The 14,554-nt window shown below is 30.2% G+C and overlaps 1 protein-coding gene across 1 annotated transcript; it reads right to left on the bottom strand.

The window, feature by feature from the left end:
* Positions 1–4,767: 4,767 nt before the first annotated feature.
* LOC103863226 (extensin-2) lies at positions 4,768–9,053 on the bottom strand. The gene has a single exon (XM_033290129.1). The coding sequence runs from the start codon at positions 6,869–6,871 to the stop codon at positions 4,994–4,996; it is 1,878 nt and encodes a 625-aa protein (XP_033146020.1). The 5' UTR covers positions 6,872–9,053; the 3' UTR covers positions 4,768–4,993.
* Positions 9,054–14,554: the final 5,501 nt, after the last annotated feature.

Genomic DNA, 14,554 nt, shown 5'->3' with positions numbered 1-14,554 from the left:
GGATGAACATTATATAAATAAATTATTTTATATATTATATGTTTATAACATATTATGAAATAATAAATATATATTAAATAATTAAAAAGTCATTATCTACTACTTATATAATTAAATTGGTGCGAACAAAATAAATAATTTTTATAAATAAAAAAAATAGTTTTTCTATTTGATATGATATATAATTAAATTTAAATGATAGTAACATATATATGGTATAATTTTAATATTAATATTTATTAGATGATGCTTTTTGCTCATATTTTTTTATCATTTGTATATGTTATAGCAAAAAGTCTAACTTAGTGATAACAAAATTTTCACTGTGGAATTAATGGTTTAAGTAATTTATAATATTTTAAAAAATTAAGTTGTCAATATTTTTTCAATTTTACTATCAAAAAATGTTCAAAGTAAATTTCAAAATTAAGATATTTATGTATTTTTATATGGCATATAGTTTAATTTAAAATGATACATATATTTATATATCTTTTATTTTTGATACTTATTAAATGAGACTTTCAACTTATATTATTTTTTAATTATTTTATCATGTCATAACAAAAGTTTTAAATCATACTACCTCTGTTTTTAAAAGATGCATATTCTAGAATTTTTACATATACTAAGAAAACTCATTAAATATGCATTGTTTTTTGTGAATAACAATTTTCATAATTTTTAGCCAATAGAAATTCAATAAACACCATTAACTTTTTTGAAACTTAGAATTTTTCATAAAATCATACATTGAAAAAGTAAAAAATGTATCTTTTTGAAACAATTTTTTTTTCCATAACATACATCTTTTAGGAACAGAGAGAGTAGATCACAAAATTTGAATTGAAACTTTTAACACTTTTAGTAATTTATACTTGTTTTTAAAAATTCAAAATATAATATATAAATATTTTTTTTAATTTTTATTATATAATTACTATGATTGTTTAATTTATTTTAATAGCTTAAAATTAAACAAATATAATTATAATACACACTTATTTTTATCAAATCTTTATTATTCAAAATCATTAATTATCATATATACTTTAGCCACATTAGGCAATTCTGTAATCTTATTTAAGAAAATAATAAAGCACATTAATAATGTATTTATTGTGGTTTAATAAAAAAACTTATAATATATTTGGATGGACCAACCTATTTATCTAAGGATTCTAAGAATCATTCTAGTGATGACACGTGGCTACAAAAAAATGTTGCAATGTTTCTCAAATAATATATAGAGGATTTCTGGGGTCAGTTTTTATATACATTTTCTTATATTCCACTTATTTTATTCTCATACATTGTTATTTCTTATAGACTTATTGAGACTTATTGCTTTGTTACTATATGTACCTATATTTTAAAATATTTGCGTAGATGTAATATTCTAAACCACATCCGCGACTGATGATCAGAAATTTCTCATATTTTCTTAGTCGTTATTTTATCTATGTTTTAAATAGGGAAAATTTGGAGAAATACACATGAGTTTTTCATTTGAAAAGTATACCATTATTTAAGTTTTTTGAAAAATACACTTCTGTATAAATGAATTTACTAAATTATCCATACTGAATATTATTATCAATTTTCATCATCATAAATTATTTAATATTTAAATTAACAGTTTTAACAAAAATAAGATCGTTTTGAAAAAGAAATCTTAATAATATCTACACAATATCTTAAATTTTTATTTTTTTGGAAAAAGAGAGAAACAAGTGAGACATCATCTCTTCTTCTTCTCATGATCTTTTTATTCTGATCCATTTTGCCAACCATTTTTTCTCTATAGTTTTCTAGTTTATTCTTCCTCTGATTCAGAGGTTTGTTAATTTTTCACCCTTGTAATTACGTACTCAACACCATCTAAATCATTTTGATCAGTTGGGGAAGCCAATGATTTGATAGGATGAAGAATCATAATTGCATGGCTTCACAAACTCTGTCATCTCGTCATTACTAAAGAGCATCATAATATCGCCATCACTTCAGTGCTCCGGTGAAGAATAGATATAGCCAAAGAAATCTAATGGACATTTTTAATATTTAGGCTTTGAATGAGTGGCAGGAGAAACACAGGATAAATGCAGGAGAAAATCGCATGCAGATTGCTCTGCAACTGAAGCCCAATCAAAAAAAAAATTGCAGAACAAATTATAATAATAAAAAATACATACCACTGCATGCAGTGCATGCAGAAGAAGATATGTGATAAAAAGGCTGTCCTGCACAAAATAAGAAAAATACGTTGGGGGAGTGCAGTGGGCCAATGCATGTGATTGTTACTTTCTTTTTTTATTTTTTTTATTTCCTTGTTTTGTCTATAAATTCTACAACTATCTCATTTCATTCTTTCACAAATCAAACAATCCTCTCTACAAGTAAGTTTTTTTTTTTTAATTTTTCGTTTTATATGAAAATTTTTGATAAATTTTTGTATTGTGTTTAACTAGTTTTTTCTATTTTTCAGGTTGTCTCATCCATTTATATCCACTAAAACAATTAAGAAATCAAGGTATATTTTCCATTTTGTTTCTTTAATGAGTTATGAAAATTTAAATTTGTTTAAAATAATTAAAATTCATATTTCATATTGTCTCATACACTTATATCCATAAAAACAATCAAAAATTAAGCTACAATTTTATTTTGATAATTATAATTTGTTAAAAATAAGTCAAAATGTATACTCAATCATACTTAGAAATGAATTAACTAATTCTTTAAAAATATATGATACAATTGCATGCATTTTAATCATCTACTTATATAAATATTTATTAGTTTAATGAATTTATAATGTTATTGATATTTCATGTATTCTCGTTTAATATATTTATATATTTAAATAATTATTGATATAATTAATTAATATTTTGAAACTATGAAATAATAATTGTTTTTCATTTTAAATGTACTATAAACACATGCATGCGTTTTATCTTGTGTTTAATTATTTTTTGAAGTGCTTCGAGCGACTGAATTGCTTGCTTGTGACTATATCAAGACTCCACCAACACAAGAACTAGCCGGGTTCCAGAACGACTACTAATGGGATGAGAGATATTGGCCTATTTTAGTGGTTTGGTTGGAGCTATGGATGGGAGTTCATGTTTGCGTTAAAGTGAAGCCTGAAGTTCAAGGAATGTATTGGAATCGACATACTATTACATACATCGTTTAAAATAATGGCGATATGTGATTTGAATATGTTATTCACATATGTTTGGAATGGAGCACCAGTTCATGTCATGATACACAGCAGTTCTCACAATGGCGCAAGACAATGATTCTAGTTTTCCTTTACCTCCAGTCGATAAGTACTATCTCGTTGACTCTGGCTATCCAAACAAACAAGGCTTTTTGGCTCCCTATAGGTCTTCACGAAATGGGGTTGTGAGGTATCATATGTCACAGTTCGAAAGTGGGTCCTCCTCCGAGAAACAACAAGAGTTATTTAATCGATATCATGCATCTTTGCGTTCTGTTATTGAGAGGACATTTGGAGTTTTGGAAGAAGAAATGGAGGATTCTTTGTGAATTTCCGAGATATGATATGCATGTTTCAGAAAAGAGTGGTCACAGCAACAATGGGATTACATAATTTTATTAGAAGTTCAAAATTTTCTGATGAAGATTTTTGTGCTGATACAATGACACATACAGAGATTCCGAATGCTACAACAATCTACGGCTGAAACAAATGATATGGAAAAGCGGAAACAGCACAAGGAAATTCATGGCAACTTAGAGAAATGATTGCAAAATACATTATGGGCAATAAAAAATGCTCCATGTTGATTTGTTTGTTGTAATTGTACTTTTTAATGTTTTAATTTTTATTTATTTAATAAAAATAATAATTAGGTTTTATATAATAATTTGTAATTTTAAATATTTAATTTAATAAATTTTTTGTTTAGCATTCAGTTAAATAAGCTAATTCGATAAATTAGTTAAACGAGTTTGATATGCATTTGATCTGCTTGATCTGCATTTGTTCTGCTTGATCTGCATTTGTTCTGTTTGATCTGCATTGTATATTTGATCTGCGTTTTTCTGATCTGCTTGCCATTCGTAGCCTTAACAACACATACGCTGCACATCATTGACATCCATACCAAATTTCTTATGTGTTTTCTGACATCCATACCAAATCTCTTATGTGTTTTCTCTCACATTTAGGTAGAACTTACTTGTCAGAAATGACTTTGTACCAAAAAAACAAAAATCATGATATTTTCTTTTTAATATCCTTGCTATATAAAATTTTAAATAGAAAAGTATATATTTTTTCAAACAAAGCTTTATCTAAACATAAATTTATGTAATAATTATATTAGGTTTCAAATTTATATTTTATTATTAAATATACAATTTGGAAAAATGTCTTTTCACATTTAACAATTGTAGTTTTCAAAAAATAAAAAGAAGGTGTATTTTTCAAAATTTAAACTATTTATAGAGTATTTTTCAAATTATCCCTTTTAAATATCATATTTTTGTCAAACAAATTATTTATAACAATTAACAAACAAAAAATCATTTTAACCAAACTCTTTGAAATTTTGTTTCTCAGAAAAAGTTGTGCACTTTTTATTTTTAAAAATGAAGGGGAAATTACCATGTATGACCAATCAAAATACCTTGTGTGATTGTAAATGCATGTGGTTGGCATAAAATTTAATATTATGACCAAACATATGATATTAGTCATATTAATTTAAAATATTTATATTTTCAGATGAAATCAAATGGAAATACATATTCGCCATGTGCAAAGGACTACAAACAAACCACAAGCACTCTTTGCACATATTAAATTAAAGAAAACACAACATATGAAGAAGGTATGAACCCAAATTATTAATCAACATTCCAAAGAAACTGAAACAACTTGCATACATGTTATATCAAGAAAAAAATATGAAATCAAATAAAACTCGGTAGCTTATTTAAAACTTGCATTTACTGCTTTTCAGTAATATGAAGGTGGTGGTGGAGACTTGTAGTCTACCTTAGGGGATGGTGAGTAATATGGTGGTGGTGGTGGAGAATTGTAGACATAAGGTGGTGGAGGAGATTTGTAATATACCTTAGGGGAAGGTGAGTAGTATGGTGGTGGAGGAGAACTGTAAACATATGGTGGTGGAGGAGATTTGTAGTATACTTTAGGAGATGGAGAGTAGTATGGTGGTGGTGGAGAACTGTAGACATATGGTGGTGGAGGAGATTTGTATATTATTTTTGGTGAAGGAGCATAGCATGGAGGAGGCGGTGGACAAACACATACATGTGGGTGTGGTGGCGACTTGTAGTGAACTTTAGGGGATGGTGAGTAGTATGGTTGTGGTGGAGAGCTATAGACATATGGTGGGGGTGGAGATTTGTAGTATACTTTAGGGGAAGGTGAGTAGTATGGTGGTGGTGGAGAGCTGTAAACATATGGTGGAGGAGGAGATTTGTAGTGTATTTTAGGTGAAGGTGAATAGTATGGTGGTGGAGGAGAACTATATACATATGGCGATGGAGGAGATTTGTATACGACTTTGGGAGATGGTGAGTAATATGGTGGCGGTGGAGAACTGTATACATATGGTGGTGGAGGAGACTTGTACTCTACCTTAGGAGATGGAGAGTAGTATGGTGGTGGTGGTGGTGGAGAACTGTAAACATATGGTGGAGGAGGAGACTTGTATTCAACCTTAGGAGATGGTGAGTAATATGGTGGTGGTGGAGAATTGTAAACGTATGGTGGTGGAGGAGACTTGTAATCAACTATAGGGGATGGTGAGTAGTATGGGGGTGGTGGTGGGGAACTGTAGACATATGGTGGTGGAGGAGACTTGTACTCAACTTTTGGGGATGGTGAGTAATATGGTGGTGGTGGTGGGGAACTGTAAACATATGGTGGGGGAGGAGACTTGTACTCAACTTTCGGGGATGGTGAGTAGTATGGTGGTGGTGGTGGAGAACTGTAAACATATGGTGGTGGAGGAGACTTATACTCTACCTTAGGAGATGGAGAGTAGTATGGTGGTGGTGGTGGGGAACTGTAGACATATGGTGGAGGAGGAGACTTGTATTCAACCTTAGGAGATGGTGAGTAGTATGGAGGTGGTGGTGGAGAACTGTAAACATATGGTAGTGGAGGAGACTTGTACTCAACTTTAGGAGATGGTGAGTAGTATGGTGGAGGTGGTGGGGAACTGTAGACATAGGGTGGTGGAGGAGACTTGTACTCAACTTTAGGAGATGGTGAGTAGTATGGTGGTGGCGGTGGGGAACTGTAGACATACGGTGGTGGAGAAGACTTGTACTCAACTTTCGGAGATGGTGAGTAGTACGGTGGTGGTGGTGGGGAACTGTAAACATATGGTGGTGGTGGAGACTTATAGTCTACTTTTGGTGATGGAGAGTAGTAAGGAGGTGGTGGTGGAGAACTGTAAACATACGGTGGTGGTGGAGACTTATACTCTACCTTAGGAGATGGTGAATAATATGGTGGTGGTGGAGAAATGTAAACATATGGTGGAGGAGGAGACTTGTACTCAACCTTTGGCGACGGTGAGTAATGTGGTGGTGGTGGAGGAGAAGTGTATACATACGGTGGTGGAGGAGACTTGTAGTCAACTTTTGGTGATGGGGAATAGTATGTTGGTGGTGGTGATGGAGAATTGTAAACATTTGGTAGTGGAGGAGTGTTGTATTCTACCTTTGGAGATGGTGAATATGACGGGAGTGGTGGCAAGCTATATGTACTTGTTTCATACGCAGCAACCATATTTGCCATGATGATAACGCCTAGAGCGTAAATGAGATGGGCTGAAGTCCCCATCCTAGAAGAAGATCTCATTGTGATTGTGTTTTTCTCCAAACGCCTAACTACGTTGGTTAGTTTTACTTGTTTTGGTTTGTGTTGTAAGAAATGAGGTCCTGGGTTATATAGAAAAGCTTTTCTCTACGTCCAACAAAATCGTGGAGGCATGTCTACACGATTCTAATTTGATGAGACGTGCAGGAATGTTCAGAGAACGTCAACGAGCGCAACTTTCTATTTTTAATGACAAGTTCGAGAAGAATTGTGTACATCATGGAAGCATCATTTGGTTCATTGAGCTAGTGTCTTTATTTTTTAATTTCTATGGTCAGTTTGTATATCTATTTTTGATATCCCCCTGACTTATTCTCATATGTTGGCATGTTAGACAAACTCAAACTCCTTTATTTTATTTTATTTTGTGCAAAAAACTCAAACTCCTTTATGTTTGATAAAAAAAGATCTGGACGATTTATTTCCCTATACGGATAATATACCACATATCTAAGTATTATGTTTTAGGTAAAGAAACACATGAGACATGTTTCATTCTTTATCATCCAAATATGTCGCAGTTTGTCTCTGCGTGTGTGCGCGTTGTGCCGTCTCAAATTATTTATAAGCTTTCTTCAAAATATTTATGGGCTCTATTCAAAAAATATAACAGTATTTAACGGTAATAAAATAGTTTTTAAAGTTTGTAGCTTTATTTTATATATATTTAACGTCTTGTTTGAAGTTATAAGTTCTAAATTTAGAAATATATCTTAAAAATAAAGTTTTAGACCATAATTTATATATTTATTTTCAAAATGTTTTAGTTTTTATTTTTATGTTTAGACTTGGACCATGTTCGATTGCTTCACTTGGTCATGCTATTACTGGTGTGTGCTTTATTAGAGCATATTGAGTAGCAAAAGTATGCTCAAATGTTATCTCTTGTTTAATAGCCTCTTTTCATTATACTCTGTAAAAGTTATTTACAAGTGTTATAAGAGTATGCTAAATCTTGACTCGTGCGTCTACACGGATATTTGCTTTAATTTGTAAGAACATTATAAATTCATAATAATTGGTAATTTTTAGATTTTAAAAATTATGGTCCCGTTAAATATTATTGTTTGACTATTATTGTATTTGTAATACGAATAAAGGAATACTAATACGTTCATATATTATTTTTTGTTTCATTTTTTATTTGATACTAGAGCCGGGATCCGTGCTTCGCGCGGATAATATGTTTTATTAAAGTAACTTTTTATATTTTTGTAGTTTTAAGTATCAGATATTGGAAGTTAAGTTTTGTTCGTTGTAGAATTAACCATAGAGTTTTTGTTTGAATGCGATGTGGTGATCAGTTTCTGTTTTCTAAACAATAGTAAGTTTGAAAAATATATGGTTGTTTGCATTAAAGTGTAAATTTTAAAACAGTTGACTGGTGTCGGTTTCCGTCTTGTGGTTTGATCCCATGTGGAGGTATGCCATCAGGCTTATGATAACAGTTTATTCCTCTTTTGAAAGTGTTGTATGATATCTATGTCGTTGTCAAAGTAAAAGCGCGATCCTGGTGTGGTTGTGAGTGATAGTTTCCCTGAAAAGTGAAATATTTGTAAGCATTTAGTTAGACATAAACTTTATGTTTAGTTGATTACCTTCATGTAACCTTGGAATGATACTTGTGATGATTACGATTTGGTTTTTCCTGGTAGATATGCGATTTAACTCCCTGAAATTAGCCGCCTCATTGTCCCATATAGTTAGACGGACCAATTTGGATCTACAAAAAATTATTGTATTATATATATTTATTGCTTAACGGAATCCAATGATGATTTTTGTATTTGTGTTGTGGTTATATAAATCATTTCCTTGGATGAGGCATATGCGGCCAACAACATCTGTGGGAATAATTTGTTTTTAGCGACAAAAATAGAGAATTTATTTGTGTGATAGGTATGGGTTTTTTTTTTGACCTGGGAGGAAGTTGGTTGCACTTGATAAGTTGATCAACTGGGGATAGCGTTGGGGCCGGAAAATGTATGAAGGAATCGGTGGAATGTTTTTTTGAATCAGTGTTATAATTGTTGACTCATTGATATTGATTATGTATGGTTGAACGGTAAGCTTGTACCGTCGGTTATTGGGAAGAAGATTAAAATATCTAATGTGATAAATTTTTCCTTCCTCGAACTGTTGGTACATTGTGTCAGACGTAGAAATAGGCACCCGCCTTCCATTTTTTGTTCCTGTTGAGTGGTTAAAAGCAATTATTTGAAATGTTGTTGGAATTATTAAAAGTAAGTATTTTTTAGACAAACCTAGATGTCAAGACAAATGAAAGTTGTTCCTAGGAAAGCATTTTTATTTGTGTGATTTGTGATGGACCACATCCTAATGATCCTAGCGACAATTGGTTACGGTCCGAGGTTGTCGCTCCACTTGTTGTGAACTTTGGCTAGAATTACAAAAAGATAAATTGAAAACAAAAATAGAGAAAAATTGCAATTAAAAAATCAAGTAAAACAATTATTTAAAAAATTGTATTTTGAAAACGTATAATCTAAGACTATTACTTAATAGTTTTTTTATTTTTTTAATGTTTTTTAATGTTTTTTAATTAAATTTTATATATCTAGGGTATAAGAGTCATTTTTCTATTAAATGAAACATTTTGGTCATTCTATCAAAACTTTCCTTCTTTATCACAATTTTTTTTGTTTGTTTTTTAAACATATTATAAACAAATAAAATTTAATATATATGGAAATAAAATTTTGGTTGTATAGGGTTTTTCGAGTTTTTGGTGGTGCTGGAAAATAATTGGTCATTGTGACTTTAATCGTTTTAAAATATAAAGAAAGTTTTAAAATATACAATTAATATATGTTTTTTGTATGGTTTAAAACTAATAATATGTAAATAATGAAGAATATATTAAAACTAAATATATATATATATAAAACCAAATTTATGATAAACATGGTCAAACGGTTCATAATTTGTATGTTAAATTAAAAAACATCTTCTAGATAAAAGGAAAATCTACATTTGTATTTGTGCAATAAATAAAAAAGGGAAATAATATGAAAATCTTCTTTGCAAACAATAGAGTGTATTAACAACTTGTATATTTTGTTTATTAGAGTTTTGGATAAATAATTAATATTTCAATAATAATAATGTTTTTCTTCAAAAATGGTAATATTTAAATTGAAGATGCGATGAAGAGGAAGAGAATCACGATGAGATGGAGTCGGTGATTAGGGGGGTTAGGGTGAGGATGAATGATATTTAGTTTTTAGAGAATTATATGTTTTAGGGCTTTTAGTATTAATGGGTTATGGATTATGTTTTACAGCCTTTAGTATATGAGTAATAATGGGTTAGGGCCTTAGTATCTGAGTAATAATGGGCTGTTAAAATGGAATGTTGAGAATGGTGTAAATGGACTCCGAAATTTAGTAATAATGGGCTGCAAAGGTTGGTCTTTCAAGCCCAGTTCAGGATGACATGGCAGATTGGTTGGTTCTCAATTTTTTTGCTCATGTGGCACCTCTTAAAAAGCTTCAATTTAGCTGCTTTTATATAGTGGAATTGTAACCCAAATATTATAGATATTTCTAGTATTGTATATCTAATTCTATTTCGGTGGTCCATTAAAAAATTAGAAAGAAGGTTTACTCAATCTATTAGCTCCTTTGTATTGTATTTTTTATATATATTGAAAATAATTTTATAATGGTTATTGGAAAATACATTAGTAAAAATCAATTTTTAAATAATGTATATTGTTGAATCAATTTTTGTTTTGAATTTTGTTTAATGATTAATTTAGACATTATATGTTTTTAGTTAATTAGATTGGACCTGTTATACAAAAAATTTATTAGATCGAGTCATTTTCGTATATTTTAAATCTGGTCCAAACATATAATTTATATAAATATAGTGGACTTCAATTTTTTTAATAACATAAGCTCATTATTATTTTATAATATACTGCTATCCATATTTTCAAACAATATTATATTTATTTTTAATTATGTTATTCTTGTTTCCAAACATTCCCAAAGATAATATCGCAAAAATATGTTGTTATTTTTTTTTCATGTCACTATTAAATATCATATATGTGTCATCATATAATTAATCGTGTTTTTTACCTACCATCATATAAGTAATAATATAATCAATAGTATTTTATATGTACCATCATATAAATAATCATATATATTATATTTTTAAAACTTAATATGAAATATAAAAATCATAATTTATGTTGGTGTTTGAAATTGCTTTGTATTGTATTTTTATTAAATATATTTAAAATATTTTTATAATGGTTATAAAAAACATTTTAGTAAAATAAATTTTTGGATATATGTAATCAATTTTTGATATAAATTAATTTTAAATTAATATTTAGATTTGATATATGTATATAAAATTTAAATTTTGTTTTATGATTATTTTAGACATATGTTTTAAGGTAATTAAATTGGGCCAGCCATTTTCGCATATGTTAATGTTGGCCTATATATATAGTTTTCATAATATAATAAATTTCTAATTTTTCTTGATAACATCAACCTATTTTTGTTTTTAATATATTGCTATCCATGGTTCTAAACAACACAAAAAAAAATTTTAACTGCTATTTATGTTGCCAAACACAAGTTTAAAATACTTTTACTTTAATAAGATATAACGAAATCGTAGATTGTCATTGTCAATTCATTTATTTTTTACAAAAAAAGATAAAATCATGTGTTATTTAAGATGTGATAGCGTCAGTGATAAAACGTCATAGTTGTAAGTTTATATAAATTTTATTGAAATATTCAGTTGTTGAATCCTAAAACTGGTTATCTAGCCTTAGGATCTTAATCAACCAATGAATAGAGTTTAAGGGTAAACTATTAAGCTGTATGCTAAAGAGAAATACAAAATAGAATGAACTCATAGTCGGAATGCTTAGCTCGTCGTCAATAGCTATTTCTCCATTTCTTTCTCTCGCTTGCTCTCTATGTGTTTTGTTTTCTTTCTTAATTGAATGCTCTTCTAAATATATAGTCTTGTTTCTCTTTCTTCTGTCTTGCAGTGGCTATGTCAAGGAATCGGTTTGGCAATCATCATCACGCTATTACTTACGTAGGCTGGAGTAGTTGACGCTCGGCTACGATCGGCGGTTAGTGCAGCCTAGAGTTTAGGCTACTGTTCTCTGTTTGTTTGCGTACGCCGAAGGTTTATTGATCAATCAGGTCGGTCTTCGTTATTGGGCCTTCGTCCAAACAAAGATTCAACTCGCGAACGGGCCGAAGGCCCATCCTCCAACATCGGTTTCTTTTTGTTATGTATAAGTTGTTATGGTGTTTAGAGCTTTTACTCTGTATCAGGAAAGAAAACTATGGTGGACTAACTTCATATTCCGTTTGAACTTTTCTTTACTACGCCGATGATGTGTGTTGCAAAGGAACACATATAAATAGATAGTCAGCAAAAGTTGCTTCCAGTTGTTCAAGTTTGTTGCATTTGATAACATATCGTGAGAATGCATTTGTGTTCACGAAGGTCTTGTACTCTGCCTCCATTTAAGAATCTGGTAGGTCTGCTCAGTATTTTTGTCCCACCCTGAAGAGGATTTTGTGACGTAAACGTTTGTTGAGCCGGTAAATAATGTCAATATACAAAGCTATACTTTTTGGTTCAAAAGACTCAAGTTTGTATTGATCAAATCTGTAACAAATTGTGGAAGTCCTTTTGGCCTAATTATTGATAAAATGTTCTGTAAATGCATTTATACCAAAATATTTGAGGCCTGAGCCAAAAAAATCTGTTTATTATTAGGACTAATAATTAGTTCTATATACATCCCTTATATATACGAAGCGCGAGTCGTCTAGCCAATCAGATATTGCCACGCATAGATTTTTAGAAAAAAGTTTAAAAGTCAATTGACATGTGGAAAAGTTTTTAAAACCAATAAAAAAAACAATTGAATTTTATCCGACATTTGGGAAAATTTTATTAAAAAAAATTCTCCTATTTTTCTGCAATGTACATCTTCAACTACCTATTTTCTATATTTTCTAAAAAAACTCACGTTAACTTATATTTTTTGAAACTATTTTATTATCTCTTATACTAATTAATCTACTTTCATCTATATATTGTATCTCTGACACAAGCATTGTATCTTCAAAGATGAAACTCTAAATTTTGACATTTGATGATCAATCATTCAAGGTTAGTGTTTCTCTAAATTGTACCCAGGGCAAAGCTTTACATTAAACAAACAATCATTGCATTACTGCATCGCGTCTACATCACATCATTTTTATTTTTTTGAAAAAAGTCTACAACGCATCATCAAAAAGAAAAATTAAGTGTTCCATTGTTATCGATCTTAGTTTTGCTGCAACAATAATATAAGTTCATGTTTTATGAAGGATTATTTTCACCCATGTGAATCCATAATCAAATATTATTATTATCTTTTCTACGCTTATTAATATGAATTTAGATATCAATTTTTCTAAATTGATATTTGGAGGATATAAACAGCTTGAAAGAGAGTTTTTACCGAGCAGAGATTATCTATGTACCAAGAACGCAGAACAAGAAGGCGGATAGCTTAGCCCGTAGCGCTAGGAAAGAAACGTCTTTTGTAGTTCACATGGATCAAGATCTCCCAGTTTGGTTCACAGAATCTATATGAGTCTGTAAAGTTTGACAAAAAAAAAATATCAATTTTTCTGTGTTTCAAAAAAAAAATATCAATTTTTCTACAAGCTTTTGTCAATTATATTTTAAAAGATTCTTTTATATTTGCTATAAATTAATTTAACAGTAAAAAGAGAGAAACATGGATAACTTACCCACGTTTTATCACACAAACTAATTTCCTAATTATTCTTAACTTACCACCATCATCGAACGATCAACTATGAAGTTAGTTTACATTTTGTTTTTTGAACAATGTTAGTTTATATATTATTATTCTCTTTATCTTTTTCACCAACGTTTCATTTCTCATTTTTTTCACCTTCGTTTCTCATTTTTTTCACCTTCGTTTGATCACTTTCTCTCTTTTCACCATCGCCAATTTTGAAACACTCTGATGCAGGTTTATGTTTTGTTTTCTATCAATTTTCTTAGAATAATTTTTTTCTTCTTCTCTAATACATAATCCTTTCTCTCTTTCTGCACAACTTAGGTTGAAGATGCCATTGGAGTCTACTCTTATTTACCAGCTCAATTCATCTAAAAAGAATAGAAAATCAGAGCGAGGTCTCTCGGATTTGGGAGTACTATCCCAAACATAAACTTGAAGTTCTCCACCTCTGCCGAAGGACTCCGCCGTGCTCTTGACCGCTTGATTCGGGACCGGTTTCTCTCTTATCCATCGCCAGACTCCTCTCCGTCACTGCTGCAGTTCTACTTCTCGTACATTAGGCCTCCTTGAGGAGCTCGCTTGAGTTTGGTTGTTGTTTTTGTTTCTTTACTTTCTGCATAATAAGTTGTTCGCAACATTTAAAAATCGAAAATGGTATAAATTTAATATTTTACCAAAAAAAAAAAACTTGAAGTTGTTCTCGGGATAAAAGTAAAGGATTGGAGGCTCAATACAGTTTATTATACATAGGAGAATTATATATACACACGTACAAAGTAGGGTAAAACGTATTCTACTGTATTTACAATATAGTCCTTATACTC

The sequence above is a fragment of the Brassica rapa genome, chromosome A04, assembly GCF_000309985.2.
Source record: "Brassica rapa cultivar Chiifu-401-42 chromosome A04, CAAS_Brap_v3.01, whole genome shotgun sequence".
Classification (NCBI taxonomy): domain Eukaryota; kingdom Viridiplantae; phylum Streptophyta; class Magnoliopsida; order Brassicales; family Brassicaceae; genus Brassica; species Brassica rapa.
Note: the sequence above shows the minus strand (reverse complement) of the source record. Positions and strands in the feature narration are given on the sequence as shown.

Coding starts and splice junctions, on each gene's coding strand:
- LOC103863226 (XM_033290129.1), bottom strand. CDS start 6,871: ATGAGATCTTCTTCTAGGATGGGGACTTCAGCCCATCTCATTTACGCT.